This window comes from Platalea leucorodia, assembly GCF_965183815.1.
Source record: "Platalea leucorodia genome assembly, chromosome: 1".
NCBI classification, from domain to species: Eukaryota; Metazoa; Chordata; class Aves; order Pelecaniformes; family Threskiornithidae; genus Platalea; species Platalea leucorodia.
The window spans coordinates 162,621,751-162,647,195 of NC_138823.1; the positions used below are offsets into that span (position 1 = coordinate 162,621,751).

General features: G+C 37.1%; 1 protein-coding gene across 1 annotated transcript in view; it reads right to left on the reverse strand.

The window, feature by feature from the left end:
- Window positions 1-10,711: 10,711 nt before the first annotated feature.
- The window catches only part of LOC309598817 (sodium channel protein type 5 subunit alpha-like), a gene marked incomplete at both ends in the record, with an annotated part of 46,617 nt that continues 31,883 nt past the window's right edge, over window positions 10,712-25,445 (reverse strand). The window contains 8 exons of the mRNA XM_082329762.1: window positions 10,712-11,862; window positions 13,223-13,487; window positions 14,277-14,377; window positions 16,851-16,992; window positions 17,955-18,008; window positions 18,921-19,175; window positions 22,188-22,325; window positions 23,752-23,925. Of these exons, the coding sequence (XP_082185888.1) occupies window positions 10,712-11,862; window positions 13,223-13,487; window positions 14,277-14,377; window positions 16,851-16,992; window positions 17,955-18,008; window positions 18,921-19,175; window positions 22,188-22,325; window positions 23,752-23,925 (2,280 nt within the window). The remainder of the gene's footprint in view (window positions 11,863-13,222; window positions 13,488-14,276; window positions 14,378-16,850; window positions 16,993-17,954; window positions 18,009-18,920; window positions 19,176-22,187; window positions 22,326-23,751; window positions 23,926-25,445) is intronic.

The window sequence follows — 25,445 nt, forward strand, 5'->3', positions numbered from 1 at the left end:
TATTTTTGTGTCAAATTAATATAAAGGCCAGAGGAAGTAATAATCTGAAATAACATCAATGTCTCACCTGTGTTAGTCATCCAAATATTTCTTGCAACACATGAGCTTCATTATCCTCCAACAGAGAAAATTCAAGCAATCTCTGCTGCGGCTGGCACTCGTTGTAACATATCATAAACACACAGGCGTGTTTGCACATATAAATGCATAAATCGGGTTGTTTTTTTTTCCAAGTAAATCAAATGTCCTGTAACTGGGGCCACACTTTTATGTTATTTTATAAGCACTTTCATTCTTATTTACTTACAAGAATACAAATATTTTCTGGGTACCAGACATACATAAAACACATACAGCACAAGATATTCAGAGGCTGGTTTGATTCTCATATCTTAACCATAACATTTTTGTCATGCAGTTTCTTGCAACACATAAATGAAAAAAGGTGGGAAAAGAAAAGGCAAGAGGGAAAGGGAAGAAAGTGCTTGTATTTATCTACAAGTTTCATACAGCATCTTATTCAGTTACTGAAACTGGATTCAATTTCCTTTTTCAGTAAGGGAGGTTGACTTTTCACATAAAGGATCTTTTCCTTTGCAAACAGAATCATCAGTTCATAATACCAGAACCGGTGCATCGAGTAGAGATTGCTTTTTAAGGTAGCAAAATCCAACTTTTTTCACACACAAAAAAGGCTTTATAGCAACCATTACTTTAGTATGTTAAGAGCTTTTATTTGTGGGGTGTTTGGCCCATAAACACTCTTTGGCCTAAAATTCAAGAAAAAACTAAAGGGATAGCGTTAATAGCTGGATTTGGTTACATCCAAAAATCTTAAAACTAATGGAATTTATGGAAACATGCGAGCATGCTTCCACTCTTCACTTACAACACTGGGCAACCGTAAGACTGTCTTTGTTTATTAATTGGGGTACATATACCACGTATCATCTAGTTGCTAAGTGTTTGGGAAGGGCAGATCTTATAAGATTTCTGAAGATCTACTTCTCTTCCTGATGTCTGAGGCCAGCCAGAGACTTTTCTCTCTACTGCGGTAAAGGACTTGGGAATTCAACTTTGCATTTAGTAGGACTGGCACCAGCGAAAGGACAGCAGCATTATAAACCCAGTAAATGTCTTTATGCTCTTCAACACCATAGAAAGATGGAATAAGACAAAAGCCTTATAAGAAGGACAGAATGGGGTTGTTTAGCCTGGAGAAGAGGAGGCTGAGGGAAGACCTTATTGCTCTCTACAACTGCCTGAAAGGAGGCTGGAGCCAGGTGGGGGTCGGTCTCTTCTCCCCAGTAACAAGTGATAGGACGAGAGGAAACGGCCTCAAGCTGCGCCAGGGCAGGTTTAGGTTGGATATTAGGAAAAACTTCTTCACTGAAAGGGCAGTCAGGCACTGGCCCAGGCTGCCCAGGGAAGTGGTTGAGTCCCCATCCCTGGAGGTATTTAAAGAACGGATAGATGTGGTGCTTGAGGACATGGTTTAGTGGTGGACCTGGCATTGCTAGGTTAACGGTTGGACTTGATGATCTTAAGGGTCTTTTCCAACCTTAACGATTCTGATTCTATGGTTGTATGACATTTGGTAATGTAGAGAAGCAGGTTTACTGACTCACCTTCAGAAAGCCAGAAAGTGCCTTGTGAGGAAATGGCTTATTACTCCACAGACATTTACAGCGATCCATTTTGCTTTAATCTATGAAATATGGGCACTGTTTAAGCAGTGGCCACAAAGCCAGATTTAAACCATTGCATTTTCCAGTGAGAAATGGCTCGTTGGACAGCGTGCACTGTTATGACATGAGTGGGGCGATGATGTGGCACTTGGAAATGAAAACCTCTGCCAATCAAGGCCATTGTTTTCTCTACGACAGCTGGATGTAGTATTCAAATCCACTAATCAGCATCATCAAACCAGGAAATATGGAGATAGATTTCACTTTACTTCTTATATATTATTCATGGCATGCTATGAAACATTATGAAGTTAATTTAATTGCACTGCAATTAAAATACCTGCTTCTGTATACATAGATAAACATACAAAATTTATAACCTTAAATGAAGATGGCTGTTGTCACTGTCTCTATAATCATTAAGGTGAGTGAATAGGTTCTAAAATCATAATTTTTTCCTTTACCATTGCCCCGTCTTTAACAAATAGAAAAGCCTTTCTCTAAATGTTTGCTCATTTGTATTCTTGACTCTGGATAATTGCAGAAAGAACAGCCATGCTTGGTTGGCAGAGTCCAATACTCTCTGTCCAGATTCTTTTAGATATTCCATGTGTAGAGGGTGTGATGTTTAATATCAAGTTTACTTATTTGAAGATATTTGATGTTATGTGGGATTTTTGATTTAGCAGAGTGATAAATAATATGCTGAAATCACAATGCAGATGTAAGGTTACACTTAGCAAAATATAGCAATTGCAATTTACAGTTTAATGTCAATACCAGTGTGATCTCCATTACCCTCTCTATAATATGTTCACCGTCATGATGCTGGGCGTCCCCAGTCACTGGGAAGAAGTACGTGGGTTGAAGCAGTTCAAGCCCATTGCTCTTTTTGAAAGTCTTTTTTTAGTTGTTCAGTTTTACACTCTCTGTTGGGCTGAACCACGTATACGCTCCTCCCATGCTGTTCTCACTAACTTGGAGACATTCCCTTTTAATGAACTCAGAGAGAAACATTTACACCACCAGCTGATCCACTCCGCTGTTAATAGGAATGTTGTTTAGGACGAGAGGAAACGGCCTCAAGCTGCGCCAGGGCAGGTTTACATTGGATATTGGGACAAATTTCTTCACCGAAAGGGTTGTCAAGCATTGGAACAGGCTGCCCAGGGAAGCAGTTGAGTCCCCATCCCTGGAGGTATTTAAAAGATGGGCAGATGTGCTGCTTAGGGACATGGTTTAGTGATGGACTTGGCAGTGATAGGTTAATGGTTGGACTTGATGATCTTAAGGGTCTTTTCCAACCTTAACGATTCTATGATTCTATATAGTCCGTTTATACACTTAACTGTTGATAGCTGTTTATCTAAAACAAATGCCACGCTCCAGTCCCCTTTGTGTTGCGATAAAGTCAGCTTTCTTTGCAACAGTTTGTGGTCAGTCACACCCTACGTTATTCCCTGAGCTTCTTGGGCACATTACCCTTGCACATCTCCTCTGAGCCTTTCTCCATTGTAGGGTGTTATTGGGCAGTCATATAGGAAGAAAATACCTTTGCCCCAGACTCAAAATGGGGCAACTGTAGAAAACTGAGTTGGGCGATACCAGTTTAACAAACAAGAAGATTCTCTTTTGGCAGCCAGGTATATCTATGCATGTCACCATGCACATAATGAAACAGTACGACATAATGAAACAAAACAACACTGAGATAAATTTTTATTTTAAAAAACAACTTCTATTTTATTTGAGATGGTATTCAGCTGAAGTAGAATATCCATTTAAGCATTTTAAGCATTTATCAGTTTAAGCATGTTTCAGGCTGAAAGTCCAGGCTGTAAACTGATCAGAACATATAATGCAAACATACTTCTAGATATAGTATTCTCAAAGAAATACCAGCTAGTCACATGAGCAGCAGAATTAACAAAACCCTAGTTTTTCCTATGACTTTGTATTTTGTTGGTGGATTCCCAGGTGTGTAAAAAAGTGCAGCTTGCACTGACTTTGTCCATGCTTGTACATTAATACGCTCTCTTTCCTATCTGGATTTTTTTGGGTGTTTGCCATCTGGATTATTGGCTGTTTGTTAAGGGATGAGCCCCTACTCAAGGGGAAGTAGGAGACCTTAACTGTTACCCATTATATTTGATGTTCTCGCAGCCATCAGATATTCTGCCTTTTGCGCAGCTGGCAGACAAAACAATTTATAGGATGACACTGAAGAGGAGTAAGGTGGACGTAATGGACGTAAGCACAAGTTTTATATTGAATGGGATGTCAGAGAGCCTGAGAAATGAGTGATGGGCACCACCTATGTGTGGGGAGGAACTGAGTGCTATTCTCCAAAGGTGCTGTGGTGGGGTCTTGTTGGTCATATTTGGATTAAAACTTTCTGTTGTTTCATTGAAAAGGGGAAGAAATTTTCTACAGATGTTGTTCAGAAGGGTGGGGGAGGAAGCGGCAGCTGGAAGTATTTTGGTGAATTTCTGTATACAGATATTGAAGAATCTGTCTTCTTACACAAACATGGATTTCTGGCTGCAGCATTACAAGCTTCACTAGTAGCAGCAGCAAACAACATATCAAGTAAAGAACAAAAGGATGACTTTCTATTTGCCTCATTATGTCTGTGCTATTGCTCCAGCCATAGCCACACAAAAAAAATAGATAATTGAAGTAGTGGTATGAAATATTTGCTGATAAATTCTTTAGAGAATGCATAGTAGGACCACTATTAAAATACTATCTCCAGTTCTACTCTCTTCATTTCAAGAAAGGTATGACTATATCAAAGAAAATTTACATAAGAGTTGATGTTTCCTGTGACTACTTTAATTTATCTTTGGGGACAAATTCTACCCAATGTTTGGGCAGCAAGGCAGGGTGGCTGGTGTCTTAAGTCTAACCTATGAATTGCTAACCTTTGACTGCTCCTGCATAAGCCCATCTTCCCTGGAACCTGGAGAGAAGAGGAAACTGCATTGCCCTCAATCTGCCCAGAACTCTAGCAGCTCCGCATTAAGGTAATGACTAATATTAAAATCAGCTTGGCCTGTCTTGTCTTAGCTCCATAGAACCATGAAGCGGATAACTGCAACAGATTTGCCTAAACAGCTATATTTTCCTGAGGGGTTGCCAAAACATCTCTATTGCTCTTTCAAAAGTCTCTGTAGATCAATAAAACCACTTACTAAGTTGGTGCCTTCACTTATTTTCTCTGGAATTGGCAGGGCAAAGAGCCTGAACTTGTGCCGCCACATTCGGCTCTGAAACCACTCAATATCTTTATCCAAATATTTATAATGGATGGGGGTACTGAAGAAACTCTCAGAAAGAAATCTGACATGATGTTGTAGAAGTTACAGAGGACTCATTATTTGGTTTCCGGGGTGGACAGATAAGAAATCTCTTGTTAATTTGCACTAATTTATCACCGTATCGTATAGGGAGACTAGAATGGCATAGCTGAAATAATACTGATAGGTGTAGACTCAGACTCCCTGTTGATTAATGTGGGTAAGTCCTGTTTAGCCATAATATTATGTTTGAAAAGTGTATGGCTACTGTCATGTAATCATAGAGTAATTTAGATTGGAAGGGACCTCTGAAGTCCAACTAACCCAACTCAAGGCAGATCCACCTTCAAAGGCAGATTCAAGTTTGGAGCTAGATCAGGCTGGTCAGTGTCTTGTCCAGTCAAGTTCTGAATTTCTCCAAGGACGGAGACACCACAACATCTCTTGGTGATTTGTTCCAAAGTTTATCCACTCTCACTGTGTATTTTTTTCCTAATGTCTAATCAGAATTTCCCTTGTTGGAACTTGTGCCTGTTGACTCCTATCCGTATCACTGTGTATATCTGAGTTTGGATCTCAATTCTCTACAACCACCCGTTGCAAAGTTGAAGTCAAAAGTAAGATCCACACTTCCACCTTTTCTTCTTAAGACTGAACAAACCAATCTTTCAGCTTTTCCTCATATGTCACGTGCTCCAGCATCTTGATGGCTCTCCACTGGCCTTCCTCCAATATGTCTCTTGTTTTGAGGAGCCCAAAACCAGACAATACTCCCATTGCCTTAATTTGCAACAGACATGGAATTTGATTCTTAATCATTTTCGACTGCCACTTGGTAGTAGAGCACTGGAAAGCTGTGGTTTAGTTAGTAAAACCTGAGAGAAACTGGGACAGTATGTGCCTGTTTAAAGCAAAACTGAGACTATTTTGTTGCCATATTGAGGATGAAGTAGCAATTTTCCTTCTGTTCAAAGTATCAGAAATATTGGACATTTCACCTTCCAGTGTAGATCAAATCAAACAATTTTCTGGGAACTGCCTATGTATTTCTTAGGAATATAGACCTCTCAGATACTGGTGGAGTCTTTTTTTGTGACATAGTTTTCACTTCTGGAACTAAAAATCTTGTTTGTTATGTGGGTAGGGAAAGCATAATGGATGCTCTTTTCAACCTTCCAAGATTTAGCAGGCAATATGTGATTGCCAGTGATTCCTGAAGTGTCTGTTCAACATACCAGATAGTCCTTTCTCATCCAAAGCTCATCTCTTCTCTTCCTCCGTTTCCATTCTCTTTTCCTGAACTACTGTCTCCTGTTAAAGGTTTCTTTTGTACCAGCTGCTTCCAATCAATCAGTCTTACCTTTTAATTCTTTCATTTCTTGTTCTTCTAATCTCTCATTTCAGGCTATCCTTCTCTTGCTAGAAATTGATGACACTTAGGGATACCAAAGGGGAAGGATCGTTATGCTGTTATTTGGTTAGTCACCACAATCCGTGGCGTTTTCTTACCTTTATCTTGCATCTGTGATGAGATACTGTGATAAGTGAATTGGCTAACGGGATTACTGATACTCCATTCTTAATTTCCTGTTGTGTTTTTGTATCATTCTTGGTGTTGATGAAATGCAAGCTGGGCAATGACTTTTTTATAGTGCTACTAAAAATATTAATAACTATGAATTTGTGAACTCAGCACCTGTTAAGCTACTAAAACTTCTGAAAAGAGTTATCCAGACCTAGGAATAACTGAAGAAACCATCTGATTCATTCAGATATGAGAAGAAAGGAGAAGGGAGAGATGGCAGAAAGTCAAATAGTTCTTCCTTCCACACTATTATCTACATGTGAGAGCCAAGTTAGTTAAGATGCACATAAGTTTTGGCTTGCAAAGGCAGCTGTTACATGGGCTTCCACCACACCGACTTAGCAGACAGTACATTAAGCTAATGTTAAACGGTAAAAAGGAAGAAGGCTGGGAAACTACAGAGGAGGCTCACTGGAGTGAGACCTGCCCAAAACACGTTGATCCTACCTGCCAGGACATATGCTTGCCGAATTAGGTCTCAGTAACTACAATATATCTGTTCAGTTCTCCAAGGTATCTCCAAGGTAACTCCAAAGCAGAAGGGGACTGATAGCTGGAATCTGATCAGCAGATACTCTGGGATTGGGTCTAGGGTGTTCATACTGAAGGCAGTCCATGTTCTGAGGAGCAGAAGAGATGGACAGCTCTGCATGTGCCAGGCCCATTTTATTGTTCATCTCTGTGAAGCAATCGGCAGAACCTTTCCTTGGCAGGTGAGACAGAGAGACTTCAGAAAGTAAGCCTGTAAAGTCTGCTGAAGCAAGTCTAACTCAGACTTGCTATTAGCTGGCGGTAGTTAACAATAGTATTTAAATACGATTCGTCCATCTTCGTAACTTTTTTCATAAATATTGAAAAATTTCTTCTACTAGGTTTCAGCATAATATGATAGATCTCTTCTCTTCTGCACTACTAGTAATAATCCTGACCTCTGCCTAAAGCTGCCACTGTTGTTGGGCTGGCTGTTCTTAGGGGAACATTCACTCTAAATATGAGTTAGAAAAGCTTATTTTGGCACGTCTTCTTGCATAACGTAAATTGCAGGGATTTTTCAAGTTGAGACAGAACATTTACCTCACTGATGGCTTTGGAAAGTGACATTGCAGAGGACACACCTGTCAAGCACAATAACTGCTGGTAGGTTCAGGGAAAAGATGCCAGGATGAGATGTTCTTTCTGGTACATTTCTTTTCGAATAACTTCACTACATACGGGGCCTCTTTGAGTCCTAAAGAAACACTATGGATAGTGCAAACATTGCAAGGTTAGCAGGAACTGAAGAGCTCCAGAAAGTAAAAGGACAGTTTCCACAAAACCTTTATGGAGCCTGTTCTCAGGGATACAGGGCTATCACAAAAGTAGGAGAAAACTCTTAATTACCAGTGGTCAGTTGCTAACTATTTCTACACAGGAAAGTGATAATGGAAATGTAATAACGGAGTTCTGTACCACCACTAAGGAGGCAACGTCGCTGTGCATTATATAGCTGGTCCTCAGGAATTCACCGGTAGCTTTACATGTGCAGTGTTTCCTAACTGGAGGGATCCAATATTCCTTTGGTTTTGCTGTTCTCTGATTTAAGTATCAAACTTCATAAACAGAAAGGAATATTCTTTCACTGTGTTCCAAGAGTGCCTCACCACCTCTCATGACATTCACATATGTCCAGGCAGTTTCAGTGAAACTCTACGTTGTCTCAGCAGCTGAACTGGCTTTTGGGCAATTCTAGCATGAAGAAGCTGCAACTGCTGGATATCACCATTCTCTTTTCAACCCTGCAATAGTGTGCCAAGGGTACTTTAATGCTTAAGTAATACTAAAAAATTGGCTAGACGTTTAAATTTGCACTGTGGTGAATTCAGGTGGTTTTGTATATTTCTGAGGTAAAGTAATCACTAAGGACGTGTTTATGCCAGGTGTGATTCTGTCCAAAATTGCTGCCCCTGCAATGGAAATAGTGTTCGTCTTTGAAGTATATCTAATTCTGGACCAGGGCACAGCAACTGCTGTTGCACTCAAACAACATAATTTTAAATTGTAAAGATCAGACTAATTTAAAAAAATATTGGCATTTTGTTACATACTATTAGTACTTAAAATTCTTTCATACGGCTTTTGCAGTCTTTCCTTCTTTTCCAATATGCAAGAACAAAGCACTCCTGCCTCTTTCCTAACAAACATTTCTTGCTACAGTGCTATAGAGTTATGCTTGAAACTGCCCTACTGGAAGATCCAAGCACACAGGAGAATGGTTTTTTCCAGGAGGCAGTACTTCACAATCATTAAGGTCCGTCAGTCTGTCATATGTAAAAACCAGAATAGTCAGCAAACGAGCACCTACTGAGAACTGTGGCTAGCTTGAGAGCCCAGGACAGAAAAAAGAGAGTTCTGACATTATTTTCTATAGTTATTTACAATTAATTTAATACCTCCATGTAGAAGTCTAGGAGTTCGACATTTGTTTCACTTAAGACTGGTTATATTCTAAGACGTAGTAAATGCTGCCATCTAATGGTACCTGATCGTTGAACAAAAGCTGTCGGCTCATTCCAGCTCGCACCAAACAGACTAAATAGTTTCACCTCAAAAGCATCACTGCACCGCAAGCAACCCAAGCTGGACAGGAGCAGGTCTCAAGCAGACCCACCAAGTCTCTCATCCCGCTGCCCAGTGCTGCTGACACTCAGTGCAAACTTCTGAGTTACACCAAGAGGTCTGCAGACCTTCTTTGTCAACTTTTTTCCGAACAGAAGCTGGTTCTAGAAGTAATAAAGCTAATTCAAACCGTACCGTATCTGAACTGTTTAACTCTCAGCTTTCATGGGCCTTTATTTGTCATACAAAGAGCTTAGATTTGACTATATCTGTCATATTTTAGTAGTATTTAACAAGGCAAATGACAGTAAAAATTAAGTAATTACCTTATTGTTCCTGATATTCCTGGCCTGAAAATGCTGAATCTTTTCTGATTCCCTGTAAAAAGCAAAACGTTTTCAGTTTTCTTGTGCTAATAGGTAGCTATTTTTGGAAAATTATATCACTGTGGTTCCACCCCTCTAATAACAGATTATGTCTTGTAATAAACTGAAATTGAAGATACCTCTTACAAAACAGACAAAAATGTATTAAGCATCTGAACTCTTTATTGAAGAATCTAAAATAGTCTTCTTTCATTAGTAGTTCTGAGGCCACCACAACACTTCACCTGACCAACCTAAACTGCAATAAACCAGTAATTTTAATACACATTGTTCATAATGTTTTTTTTTCAGAACCGATGAAATAAATACTTCCTCTAACTTTAATAAATGTTGTCTCATAGGATATACCATGAACTCCTTTTCAGATTAGTAAGTAATACTTTCTATGACATTGGGATGAAGTATAATAATGAAATTTTATGTACAACAGCTCTTAAGATTTTCTGGAAACAATACCTCTTGCATAACATCCTTTGATTTTGGTAACTATTATATCACAATTTTCATACACTGAATGATACAAAGAACAAATTATAAACAATTTTCAAGAACAGACACCTGCGGATGATATGTTAAATCCATTTAGGTGCACGTGTAAAGACACCTTAAAAATTCTTTAGCATAAGCAAATCCATCCAAAGGCACTAGGAGGAAGATGGTCCCAAACAACATAGAAATTAGTGGCTGATTATACTCAAGTGTCTTGAGTGAGTTCTTTTACAGAAAATGCAGTAATTATTTAATTTCACTACAATAACCAATTTTTCAAACCAGGCTTTATCTCTAAAGAGATATACATTGTTCTATAGCCTTATGCGCTTATAAATCATATTACAGTTACAACTGATCTGTTACAGATTTCTTCTATACACACAGAAATATGAAGTAATACAAAAAATGACAGGTGTAAAAATTAACTCACCTACTCCAGTAGCTGAGGAAAAAAAATTCCATGGTTTGATTTTCCTAATGTTTATGACATAGTTGTTCAAATCTTAATTGTTTTAAGAAGCATTTGCAAAATTGAACAATCACAATACTTGAGGGCTGCCATTATTATTCTAAATTTATAGTATTATGCTCTGGGATAAAAATATTTTCTCCATCTGAAAATAACTGATACCAGTTTAATCAAAAATGCTGCAGCCTGGGGCAACCTTATGTGTCCACGTTATCACTATCTGTTTCAGCAATACCATCATAAAATAAAGGGAGAGATATGGAAGATGTAGTCCGTGATTTATCTAGCTTCCTACCACTACTTTCATTAAGCATTGATGGAATAAGACTTTCCTTCTCATGTATTTTTTCTTCAAAGACAGCACTGTTATAACGTTTATGACGGTATAAGAAAGATTTATTTTTAAAAGAACGCTGCATCAAATACCTCCTGAAGGCCCTTTGAATAATAAGAGCCGATACCTCCTCTTGTTTTCTTTTAAGGGTAGTAGTAATTGGCTTGTAAGGAACTTTAGATGGATTAGCAGCCATAAATTTTTCTTCCATGTGTACTTCAAGACCACCCAATTCCCCAGATTCTCCCAAGACCCTTTTAGTGAAAGCAAGCAAGATATCCAAGCAGTGGATCTTATCTCCACTCACTATAGGGAGGTCCATGGATATGAGCTGAATTTTATTAGGCTTTGGAATGCGTAAGGGTTCTGCCAGAGCATCTGCGAAGTCTGAAAGAGCAGAATATTCAATAAACTGCGTTGCCTGAGGATCAAATTTTCCCCAGGTCTCATAAAACATATCAAAGTCATCCTCACAAAGAGGATCTGTGCTTTCTTCAGTGGCAACACTGAAGTTCTCTAAAATGACAGCTATGTACATATTTACAACAATGAGAAATGATATAATGACATAGCTTACAAAAAATAAAATACCAACCTCCTTACTTGTGCAATTTTTTTTCTGTTCAGCTGTTAAATTTAAGTTGGGAGCACATGAATCAGATCCCTTTAAGAGAGGGACCAAAAGACTATCCCAGCCAGCTGATGTTGTAATTTGGAAGAGACAGAGAATGCTACTATCAAAGGTTTGAAAGTTGAAAAGGTTATCAATCCCACCTTCCCAGCCAACACAGGCAAAGTTTGTCATGCCCACAATGGCATAAATGAACATAACCAGAAAAAGCAAAAGACCGATGTTGAACAGTGCAGGAAGAGACATCAGTAATGCAAAAAGAAGAGTTCGAATTCCTCTGGCTTTTCGAATTAATCTCAGGATTCGGCCAATTCGTGCCAAACGAAAAATTCTCAAAAGTGTAGGAGAGAACAAAGTTCGAAATCCTTCAGAAAGTCCAATACCTTTGAAATGAAAAAGAAAACAAAATGTTCTCAAGCCATGTCAGTGAAATTCCCTATTTATGTCCATTTTTTTATATTCTATGCTTCAGGTGTTGAAAGTAAGGTTGATCATATGACATCACTTTCAACAAAAACATTATCATCAATACTGCAATTGCTTACAAACGAGCTTACGAAAAAAAGACAAATTTTAATACCTTTAAATATTAAAGAGGTATCAAGATTACGTATAGTTTGGAAACTGTGTTCTCCCAGATTTCTCTAATTCAGGGGATGAAATTACGCATTGCTCAAGTACTTAAAAAATCCTTTTAATCCATTCAGCTCCTGTGCTGGAAGCTATGGGGCTTGTCTCCTAGCTGCTGTCTGATTGCTGCTTCTTCTGCAGGTCTAAACCACATGGTAAGTGTGAGATTTTCATTAATGCTTGGTACTTGAATGAGATCAGAGAAGAGTGAAAATAACGGAAAACTGTCTTTCAGTATTTGTCCTCCCTCACACCTCATTCTATGATCCTGCTACCAGAGTAATGAGTACCTTCAGCAATACTGTAGTAATGTAAATGATTGCAAATAGAAGTCTTAAGAATAGCATTTTTTGGGTTGCAAAGCAAAGGGTTACTGTGCTTAGGGACGAAGCAGAGAATTCAGATCAGTTTTTCTTTCCCGTCCTCTGTTCTATGATATGACCTGAGCCTGAGTAGGAAGCACAGACCAAATAAACTGTACAAGAAACTAAAGCTATATATGACCCTTTGTAGAGGAAATTATAAGCATCTAGTCTTATTTGAAAAGCAAAACAAAACCAAGACAATTTTAATAAGACTTTTCACAGTCACAAATAGTGGCCCAGATTTAGAATGGTGCCAAGCAATTAAATTTCCTTGAGCTTTCTAAATCAGCCCTCAGGATCCACCTTCTTAAAAGAAAGTCCTGGAAAATGAAATAAATCTTTCCCGTTTTTCATAAAAATATATTTTTAACCTGAATTTACTTTAACTGAAAACAACAGTTAATGTGATTACATGTAAATTGAAAGCATAAAAACATTAAGACAACAGTTTAAGTACAATAACTTAGAAAAGATGTTATTGCCTTAAATTCCTATTCTGTTAATTACTCAATAAAACTCATACTTTAAAAAAAATTTAAAACTATCCATTTACGTTTTAGTAGTCTGCAAAAATGTAAGAGAAAACAAAAATATATCCTTTTAGAAGGAATCACGTAGCATATGGTTTGAAAACATACAATGGATCTGGAGTTTGTGCACCAGATACCTGTAAATGATTACTTCATACTGAAATTTGGTTTAGTATTGGTAAGACACGTTATCCGATCTAATAACGATTGATACTTACTAACTAGTGAAAGGACCACGACAGCTAAATCAAATATGTTCCAGCCACTGGTGAAGAAGTAATGTCTTAGGGCTAGTATTTTTATGACACATTCCCCAGTAAATACTGCCACAAAAAAGAAGTTGATTTTATTAAGAACATCCTTGATGCCGTTCTCGCTATTTTCTGCCATCATAATGACCATATTTAGACAGATGAAAGTCACAACGGTAATGTCAAATGCTTTGTGCGATACTATATCAAACAGTAATCCTTGGAACACATTCTGTGGAGAGAACGAGAACAACTGCTTAATGCTACTTCTAAGACCCAGGTTACATTCAAATATTAATCAGTAATTCGAGCTTAGAAAGAGAATTTAAGAGAATGTAAATTTAACAATAAGCTACTAGAAGCATTTTTAGACCTTCAAAGAAAACACTCAGTACTTGGCTAAGTATTTTCAGGTATCATGCAACTGCATTTCCTTAGAAAAAAATTATACGGCAGGAAAACATTCAGAGTACATTGTGATTGCTCTTTTAATAGAAATACTTATTGAAGCAGACATTTTCGGATAAGCAATTCTAATTAAAATGCCATCAGCAAGGAAAACTCTGAATAGTTACTATGTGAAGCCAGGCCGGGAATTTAATTTAAGAAACTATAAGAAATAAAGCATAAGATTACTTAAAAGTAAATAACAGCCATGGGGCATGTACTACTCACTATTCATTCTCACCTGCAACAATCCAATCTAGTTGCAGAAGCAATATCATGCAACTTAAGTAACTAAGATCATGTTATGAATATCAAATACTTAATATGAACCTTTATAAATAGGTTGTACATTTGAATAGGTGATAAACAGGCTGTAAATTTCCTTAATTAACACCCACAAAGAAAGACTGTATTAGATGGAATTAAGAAAAAGAGAGTAAAATGTAAATACTATATTGAATGAGGAAGATGATGGGCTCTAATGTGAAGTTTATTTCCAGATGCCTGGATACTGAATTTAAATATGGTCATCATCTTTATATCTTCTATCGTATTCTGCTTAAGATGGTCTCACCAATGGTCTTGGGATGGGTTTTTGAGGTTTCTTGGATCCAAGTTTTTTTAGGGCATTATAGTACTTTTTCTGTTCCTCAGTCAAAAATAGATCTTTTCCACCTAAGTAAAGGGAAAGAATACTGTTGTTCAGCCGAAGTTTAAGCAGTCAACTAAATAAACACCAGAAAGTTTGTGTAAAAAAAAGTAAGTTACAGCTGTCATGAGTGTGATCTAAGGCACAAAGACAAAATGTGTCTTCACCGTTCCTCCTTCTCCCTTTGTTCTTTGAAAGATGTACTGCAAAAAGCTGATCAGGGTTTGATCGGGAAAGTCTAGTCTAGGCAGTGTTCCCGAGTCCGTTTCCTCAACTGTGAGAGTCCTTCTGAAGTTTTACAAATCTATTTCATATTTTAAAAATTACATAAGACTCATCAACAAGTAAAATACTTTCCTTTTATATTTTTGGAAGAGGTAGGAACAGAAGTACATTGCTGGGCTAGCAAGTAAATGGAAGATTATGAATAAGTGCTTTGGGACCAAGTTCTACAGTGGGTTCCTGATAATGAATTTCTGGTGCTCATCTTATTGCCATCTACGCCACCTGTATTACCTAACAATCACATTGAACTGAGTATTCAGGAGAAGCCACTTGTCATAAAAGCATTGAATGATAAGCATTTTGTAAAACAAACATATAACAATGTTCAGAAGGGCACCTGCAGTTTGAATCACTCTGGCAAGACCTCTGAAAATTCAGTTTAACTTCACTGTATGGAATCTCAGTGAAAATCCCCAAGAAGCACCAAAGAAATGAAAAAGAAAAAATGCTAACTTACAGCACGTACTGAGAAAAGAAAAAAGTGTTCCATCCACATCAACTTCTAGTCACTTTTCAGGCTCATAAGCTACTTAACCAGTGTTGCTTCTGTCTGTTGGGATTATTATAACTGGGCCTTCGTTATAAAAGGAAATTATAGGGAAGTTGGACTGTTGTTCCTTAACCCCTACATATCGTTTCTCTGTTCAAATGCAGCGAGCAGAAGAATTTCCTGTGGGCCTTATGGCTACCTTTCTCTACCAAGGGCAGTAATTCTTTGACATGTGGTGTGTAAGTCAGCCTATGGAAATAATAAATGGCTCCTGTAGAGATTCTGTCTTCCAAATGCAAACGCTGAAATTGTAAACCTTCTGCTGGGGTCTGCTTTTGTGCAAGATAAGCAAGATGCTCATTTGTTTCAAGACTTCCAAGTGGATTAATTGACTCAATTTCCCTTGATATTCTGGATACTTTAATCCACTAAATGAATCAGGGAGAGAACTCAATTGACAAATAAGCTTGGCACAAAGAAGCTGAAGTCTACCAGGGAAGGCTGACTGTTGCTTTTCTTTGGTTGTTGCATTTTCCATTCTAAGATTTTGCCTTCCATTTCTTAGTGAATAAAAAGAACAGGGAATCTAACAACTATGAGGGGAAAAGTGGAAGCAGTCAGTGCTTCCTGGGATTTAAGAAGCCTTTAGATTTCTAGACGGCCTCTTCCTGGGGCCACGGCTTGGATGTCAATGCAGAAATTTTTAAAAACCTCAGTAAATTAATCTGTAGGGTTACTTTATTGATGACAGGAATTTTTAAATGTAGCCAGTTTCAGAACAAGCTTGATTACCAAGATCTTTTCAAGTTTCTTTACCAGGAAAGCAGTGGTTACTTGTCCCATGAGCTGTAGTGTTTCTTAATTATCCTTATCACTTTTGTTAGGTGTTTACTGTCAGCAAAAAGGGTTATTCTGTTCTCCAAAGTAAATGTTCAAAGCAGAAGAAAAGAATTCCACTCTCCTGTAGCAAAGTCTATATAACTTCTTTTGGCTTCTCTTTTTTAAAACTAACCACTCCTTCCTCCTCGTCCTCCAACTTAGAACAAATTAAGGACTTGGCATGAAAATAGAATTTACAGGTAAATTATAAAAGCTTTGAGGAAAAGAGAACTCCTATTTTCAAAACTTGGTATCTAAATATTATTTTTAAATTTCTCCAGTCAAATAGTTATCTGAAAATGTTAGACATCTAGATCATAGAATCATAGAATCATTTAGGTTGGAAAAGACCCTTAAGATCATCGAGTCCAACCGTTAACCTATCACTGCCAAGCCCACCACTAAACCATGTCCCTCAGCACCACATCCACACATCTTTTAAATACCTCCAGGATGGGGACGTATTTAAAACCACTTCCCTGGGCAGCGTGTTCCAGTACCTGACTACCCTTTCGGTGAAGAAGTTTTTCCTAGTATCCAACCTAAACCTCCCCTGGCGCAGCTTGAGGCCGTTTCCTCTCATCCTATCGCTTGTTACTGGGGAGAAGAGACCGACCCCCACCTGGCTACAGCCTCCTTTCAGGCAGTTGTAGAGAGCAATAAGGGCTCCCCTCAGCCTCCTCTTCTCCAGGCTGAACAACCCCATTCCCTCAGCCGCTCCTCAGAAGACTTGTGCTCTAGACCCTTCACCAGCTTCTTTGGACGTGCTCCAGCAATGATGTCAAACTAGCATTCACTTAATCAAATTGGGATTACAGGAGACCCTGAATTAACTCATGTAGTACTTATCTTTTTCCTTTGTTGGTTAAAATTGCTGATAACCACTCCAATGAAAAGGTTCAGCATGAAGAAAGATCCAAAAATAATGAAAATCACAAAATACATATACATGGCTAAGAATGCTTCAAACTTTGGCTGTTCATCTATCTGTCAAAAAAATCAAAACAGAAAAATAATATTGGTAAAAATCAGATAATCACAGCTTTTTCATTTCCAATTTATAACAACAAATCTTTTTATTGTCAGGAGGAATAAATTATTTCTACACATTTAAACATTTATTTAGATGTACAAGTAGAACAACTGTCTTGTTCTATCTTGTTACTCTTTGTAAAGATAATTACAAACAAAGATATGTAGCCAAATCCAGCTCTAGCAAATTCTTAAGTAATAGATAAGCAGTTCCAATCAGAAGTGATACTGTGAATGCCTAGATTAGAAAAACAGCTCAGATTAAATATAATGGTAAACTGCCATTGAATGCTATCCCAGACAAGATGCAGTTTTAAAAAGCCAGCTCACTATGATCAGCCCTGCAAGGAATGATCTTTTTAATTAGCAGATATTTCACTACATTCAAGAGTACAGCTCTTGAATGAATAAGGAAAATGCACATTAAACATAGAAAAGTTAAAACACACCGTACTAGTGAGAGACTGAGAAACAACACATGGAAATGAGGAAGAAATAGTAAGGGTGTCAAACATAGGGAAGAAAACCTCCAGAAATAATTGCTAAACATGCGTGTCATTTTAATGCTACCGTACACATTTAAAAAAGGAGGAAATTTGCTTCAGAGGTACAGTCCCTCCAAGACCTTCTGAACTCTGTTCCCAAAACAGATTTGTCCAAAACTCGCAACATCTTGCCTTCTGCATTCTTGATATAGTAGGTTTTTGTGTGGTGTCACTTTATTTTGACCAGTTTTCTTTTGTCTAAGTTCCCGATATTTGGTACTCCAAGGATTATTGTTTCACTGCGTAGTGTGAAGCATTCATCCGCTTGTATTTCTGACTTGATATTGCAAACAGAGCTGAAAAAATAATTGTATGGATAGAAAAGGAAAGAAGCAAAAGGAAAAGAACTAAAATTCCATTTTAGTGACGTACCTTACGTGAATCCACTGCTGCATACATAATATCCATCCAACCTTTAAAAGTTGCCTGAAAAAAATGAAAAAATAAAATAAAAATAAATCAAAAAATTACATAGAGCTAATATAAATGTGTTAAGAGTTGTGGAAAAGTGAGCAGTGAGCTATAAAAAATGTGCATCCCTTCCAAAGACCTGCTTGGAAGTATGATTCACTGGAGTTTAGTAAAGCGAAAAAGAAAATATTATTTCCTGAAAAGAAAAAGAAATTGCCATGAATTCTGTAAAATGCATTTTAATGTTAACTCTTATTAAATTTAAATTTTTCTAATTTCCCTGATTTTTGAAAAAGCAATAAAAGTTTCACCTTAACTAGCAAATATATCCTAAAAAGATAAAAACAATTTCTAAGAAAACAGTGGATGATTCCTTCCTGCATGTTTTAGCAACTCTGCAGAATCATAGAAAGCTTTGGAGGATACAGGGCAAAGAACTTCATCTAGAAAAGATACAGGGATAACAGCCACGTTTAAAAATGCCTTTCTCTCCTTTGTTGTGGTATTAGGGAAATCAATAAATTTCCATCATAATACTTCATGACTTACATAATAAAAGAAAATATAGAAATATAAATAAACTGCATCATGCTTTTTCTTTCTCATCCACTCTGAACGAACTTTTACTAAAGAAAATAACTTTAAATCCAGTAACACGCAGACTATTTCAGGCTTAGTATGTTAATCAAAATTAAAACAAAATTGAAAAGCCATGAAACGCAGTGCTTGATTTTAACACAAGGTTGCATATGCTAAAGTGTTCTTTAGGAGGAACTGAGCAGCTTATAGATAAGAAAAATATTTATGGAAGCTAAAAAAATCCCCAATTTCAGTGAGATAAACAGAAGAGTAGTGATGTCCCATGGTTGTCTGCTCAACACATTTCCCCGAAGAAAACAAAACTGAGCATGTTTTTATAGAACTTACCACTTGGAGAAGAGCCAAGTACCCCATCGCAACATTATCAAAGTTTACATCACTATTTGTCCATGTTCCACCAGAGGCAATACAATTATTTCTGTTATCAATTAGATTGATATTTCCTTTCTTGAGTGTGCATTTCGAAAATTTTTTGCCAAGTAATTTTACTCCTGCAATGTTAAATAGGAGCCAGAAGACAACACAGACGAGCAAAACGTTCAGGATTGAGGGGATAGCTCCCAAGAGTGCATTCACAACAACCTTAAATAAACAAAACGAATGAAAAGAATGAATTATTCACATTGAATAGAACACCTTCCCAGAAAACCACTTATTTTTTCTTCTATTGCAGATTCTCACCCATATAAAAACTAGTAGCTGAAAAATTTAAAGCCAGCCTTCAGCCCAACTTCAAGCTTGTCTTAACATGTAATTCTGTGGTATCTATCTTGCCTTTTTGAGGAAGTAAAACAGATGGCAACCAGAATTATCCTTGGCTAAAAGAAATACATAAAATAAGATTATGAATCTGTAGTAGCTATGGGATCTAAAAATCAGGTATAGGGGAATGGGTTGTATGATCTGCATTTACTACAGTATCATAAATAACCCTCTCTTTTATCATGGAGGGGTTTTGTAAGGGAACAACAGCTTGCCCTCCATAACAAAATGAACCTCACCCAATAACCACTGGCAACTGACTGCACTCAGTACATAAAGTAAAGAAGTTTGGCTTCCAGAAGACTGAGTTGGTTTGGTCAGCACCCATCCTTCATTTAGGCTTGCTTGAGGACAAGGTGAATGCAAACCCATGATGAGCAATAAGCCTCTTCCAGATACGGTACCAGTGAAAATGGTATTCCAGCTTTTGGTGTCTGTGCTGGTGACAGCAAGGGACCTGACACAAGCAGTGATAAGAACTCATATTCACGAATCCAGCACATTGATGCTGACAGGCAGGACCACGCTTGTTGCCAGTGGGAATTTGAGGACTATTATCTATTTCTTTTCACCATTTTTCACCACTCTGTCATGGGGCATAGTGAAAATCCCTCTGGAAATGTTTCATTGCTATCATTATGAGAAAATTCTGAGCCTTTTGTCCTGGCCTTGGTTAGTATTCGTATACTAGAAACACACAGAATGAAGCACATTGGAAGGGACCTCTGAAGATCAGCTGTTCCAACATAGACCAAGTTGCTTGGTGTCTTGTCCAGTCAAGTTCTGAATTTTTCCAAGAGTGGAGATTCAACAGCCTCTCTGGACAATCTATTGCAATGCTATACACCCACACTATCATCTTTTTTCCAAGGTAGCTAATGGGAATATCCCTCACAGCCAACTCATTCTCTCTCATTTTCTCACTGGGGGCCTACCAGGAAACATTAGTTCGATTTCTTGCATAACCTCCCATTATGTAGTTAAAGACAACAATTAAATCTCTCATCTAATTAGATCCCAATCAGATCCTCACTTTAACCTTCTCCAGACAGAATAAGCTCCTTTCTCTCAGCCTCTCCCTCCCAGTCCCCTGACCATCTTGGTGGAACTTTGCTGGACACTCTCTAGTATGTTAATATCTTTCTTAAACTGGGGAGCCCCAAACTAGACACAATACTCCAGATTCAGCCTCACAGGTACCAAAACCAGAAGAGTGAATTGCCTCAATGTGCTGGCCAGACTCGTGCTAAAACAGCTCAATATGTGGTTGATCTTTGTTGCTTTGCTGACGCATGTTAAACATGCTGTCCACCTCAGGTCCTTTTCTGCAAAGCTGCTCATTTCTCAGTGTGCCACAGTTACGTGTGGTTATTCTGGCTCAGGTGCAAGACTTTGCATTTCCTTTTGCTGAACTTCCTGAGGTTTCTGCAGCCCATATTTCCAGTTTGTCAAGCTCTTATTGCAGAGCAGCCTTGCCCCCAGTGTATTAACTGCTCACCCCCAATTTGGTATCATCTGTGAACTTGCTGAGAACAATTTCTACCACATTCTTCAGGTTGTTAAGTCATTAAGCACTATTCTTCAGGTTGTTAATTAAGTCATTAAGCAGTATAGGTCCCAGGACTGACCTCTGAGCCAGTAGTAACCAGCTGCCAGTTGAACTTCATCCTGATGATCTCTGCACATTGAACCCGGCAGTTCTGCCTAGCTTATAGTTCACTTCCTCAGACCAGATATAACCAATATCTGAGAGCACAGATGGCTCTTCCCTCCCTTAGCCATCTCATCATAGAAGACAATCAGGTTTAAGAGGCAAAAATTGCCCTTCCTAAATTCATGTTGGCTGTTTCTAACTGATTTCTTCTTGTCCTTCATGGCTCCCAGGAGGATTTGCTCCATATCCATCCTGGGGCCTGAAGTTGCATCTCATCACATTCTGTGATCTAACACAGGTCAGATGATTTGCATTATACAATTTTTTACTTCTCCCCATTGTCTTTAAAGATTCCAGATAGTTCACTCAGAGCAGCTTTTAAAATTGAGTTAGAAAAATCCCCTCTCTTATTCAGAAAATCCCGCCCTATTTAAGTTTGAAAGGATTCTTATCTTTCAGATCCACCTGGAGAATCTGAAATGTGGCACGTGAGCCTGTCTAGATGACTGCCAAGATGAGCTGATATAAGCACAGCAGTCTAAAGAAGCAGAATTATGAAAAGAAGTTACAAAAGTGAATAGTTTCCACTGAAGCAATGAATTAATGAATCCATTTTTGCCATGAAGACTGATAAACTACAACTTTCACAGTACAGGTTTCTTCCTCACATTACAGTTTGTATTCGGTAATAACTATATATATATATTGTTTCTTTTCTAGCGACAAGTAATTAAAAATAGTTCCTATTTTTTTCAAGCATATCCATCTTTTTCAGCAGAATTTGCCAAATACACCGGATTAAATTTTTTCTTGTCTAAGATAAACCAAAGAATAGGTTTCAGAAAAGTACAAGTCTAAAAAAATTCTTGATTAGTTTGTTCTGCAAATTGCACTGACACTGGAAACATAGAAAAATGTTCCAGTATTCACTTTACTATATGTCATAATATCTTGTGGTAGCACATTATAATTCAATTTCCTTATTTCATTTGTATTCATAAATTTCTGTAAAAGTGTTAGGTATTATTTCAAAATAAAGACCATAAGATGTAACTAGGCAATCTGAACCATCTTAATGCCATCAAGTCCCAAAATAATAGAGATTCAAGTTGTAATTTTCACAAAAACTTCAAATGTAGCTGTTACAAAATATGCACATCCCCCCCCAATATCCTTACCTTTATCCCTTCAAATCTTGACAAAGCTCGTAGAGGCCTCAATGCCCTAAGGGTCCTGAGAGATTTCAGGGCACTCCCAGAGGAACAAGGTGATGTGTCTTTGGAAACATTATTTAGTCCCCAGGAAACAAATGACAGCTGTGTTCATTGAATTGAAACAGAGATTATGAAATGGTATACAAAAGTTTATTTTATTTGTGTCAGTAGACAATCATAGGCTGAATGTTACAGTACCTTTGACCAGTAAGTCAAATGAAGAAAATACACAAAGTTATCGTAATATAATTTTACTTGATTCTTTCCTAATATTTTAAAAATAATGGAATTATTCCATTCTAGTTTGAAAGACTTTTTTTTTTCTTTTTTCCTTTTTTTTTTTTTCTTTTTTTTTTTTTCAAAAACAGTTCATATAATTTTTTTGGAATGCTAGTATAACAACCAAATTGGTAACTATGGTAGTTTCATACACTACAAGACCAGAAAGGATTGTTCAAATAAAATATTTCCATTTTCTGCATAGTTATTCTCAGGTGTGTATACAGTAACTCCTTATCATAACTTAAGATGCTGATGTGGAAATAAAAATTATTTTTAAAAAGATATCCAGTCTTCATTTTAAATTTTCATAAGAGAGAAAATGAACTGAAAACATTAGAAAATTGTTTCAATAATTAGTTTTCGACAGCACTGCTATTAATATTACAGAACTGTAATTGCTAAAGTCATTTTATATACTCTTTGTAAATAGTCATAATATTAGATTTTTCTATTGAAATTTCCTAGCACGTCACAACTTTCAATGCTAACTCTTCAGAGGCTACCAAACAGCTACTTTGACGTTACCGGAAGTCAGCTGTTGAGATGTCCTTATTTTAAAATATTTAACTTCAGTATCTTCCCAGTGTATTGTTGACAAGCAAAAATATTTCATTTTTATATGGAAAGATTATATTATTTAACTTTGTCTGAGTTCAGAATAAATATGTATATATTGAACACTGCACTTCCTCCATCTCACTATTGATGATTTCAGCATTTCTCTTTATAGCTATATAAAGGATTGCTAGGATTTCTTTGGTTGCAAAGCAAAACATACTTTCCTATGTCTTTAACTCCCTGGTAAATGATTTTTCCAACAATAATTTTCAACTCCTTTTACCATCTAAATTTCTTCTCCTTTAAGGAAGCAATTCTACTTTTTTCTGTTTCTAAATGCCAGAGCTGCCAGCAGCTTCACATTTTTCTATCTATCTTCTTAATTAATTTATTTTACTTTTATTTCTGATTGCTAATTGCACTCTCTCTCTACACTCGAAAAGGCTTTGTTAAGCAACATGGTCCTCAATGACAGTGACACCTAATAAAATTTTCTTAAGCAGCTTCTGATATTTACTTACAATTTCCATTTAAATTTGTCTTAAAGTCTCTTTTGATTGCAATTTTTTTCAGCTTTTAGAAGGTGTCTTTTACACTTGTGTTTATTCAGAATCAGATTTTACATGTAGTTCTCTATATAGAAAATATCAAGATTCAAAATGTGAGACAAGCTGAATATAAGACTTACACATACAATGATGAAGTCAAGCCAACACCAGGCATTTGTGAAATAACTGTGCAAACCATAAGCTACCCATTTCAGAAGCATCTCCATAAAAAAGATGTAGGTAAATATTTTATCTGCATACTCTAGGAGCATTTTCACTTTTTTTCTCTCTTGTAGGTGAATATCTTCAAATACCTGGAATTTCAGAATTCAGTTTTAAAACAGTTCAGCAGTTTTATGGAAAATTATTTTAAAGTTGCACAAGAATACACAGTTTGGCTTATTATAACCATTTTATATTAAATTATGGGCAACCACCACTTGGTTTTATACTTTGAAGTAAAAACCTAAATTGTAAAATAAGTACAAACTCATTTTCAGGTTGGTTGAAAAATCAAATACTTTCAGTTGTTTACGCTCAACACTTCTTCAAAAAATATCTGATTACGGTCAATTGTGGCTAACAAAAATCTTGGCTTCCCAAGTTAGTAGAAAATTTTGAAGGCATTGGTCTAAAATTCTTCATAATAAAACTTAAATTAAACACATTAACACTGTCTTTCAGACCTAGACCTTTCAAAGGGGTCATTAGTCAGCCTGCAGAGTTGTAATACAGATATGAAAAAATATGACAAACACCTTATCTGGAACTGTTCATTCCTGGAGTTTCACATTTTTTCACCTAAACCTTGACATGACTTTGATGTTAGTAAGGGTTTAGGAAAATATTTTATTGATTGCTGTAGTTTACATCATTGTTTGCTTCTGTTTAACATATTTACTGCCTTGCTAATTTATTTTAAGTTTTTAATATTGCTAATTTATTTTAAGTTTTTGATATTGCCAATGTATTCCCAATTCCTTTTAACACATTGCATTATTTCCTCACAAGCCGCTGGCAATGTCTTTATTCTTCCTTTCATCCATTTCTCCCCTACCTTATAGCTCCATCTCCACTTCATTTCTATTTTGCTGCCAACATTTCTAATGATCTATCCCTCCATTTTCACCACCACTATTTCCCCCTTACAAATCCATGTCTGTCATTACTTTTACTTAAAATTTTTCTTACTTATGTAGATACATCAGACCTGTACCACACCCTATGATTCCTAGATATAAATTACTCAATCTCCTCTTGTCTCCTTCTCTTTCACACTGTCTCAAGAGCTCAACGTGTCTCTAGAGCACATCAGGGCATTTAATAACTTCCCTTTCTCTTATCCTCATTCAAATCTGTGTCCCCTTCTCCGACATTGCCTCTGCAGCTGCTAACTTTCTGTCTTATTTCTTGCCATGAGACGAGTAAAAAAGTTGAAATGAGAAGTTTAAGAGTCTGTCCTCTCAAGAGGACTACACCACCTCACATCCTTGGGACGTCAGAACACAACATCTTCATTTTATAGAAAAACAAATAAAGTGTAGAGAGATCAATTCATTCGCCCAAACTCACATGGCTGTAGACTGTGACAAAGGTCAGGAACCAAACAGAGGGTGTCAAAACTTTAATCCATATCCAGTTTCAATCTACATCAGCTCTTCACTTAACAGCTCCTTACCTGACTGTGAAATCTCTTATTCTGCTAGTATTGTTTAATAAGTTAATTAACAGTCAACACCCTCTAAGGAAATAGCAGGCTGAGTTACATGGGAGACTAGATCACTTTCACACTAGTTGGTTATGTTCCTTCTGCACTACATAATGTTTTATTTAA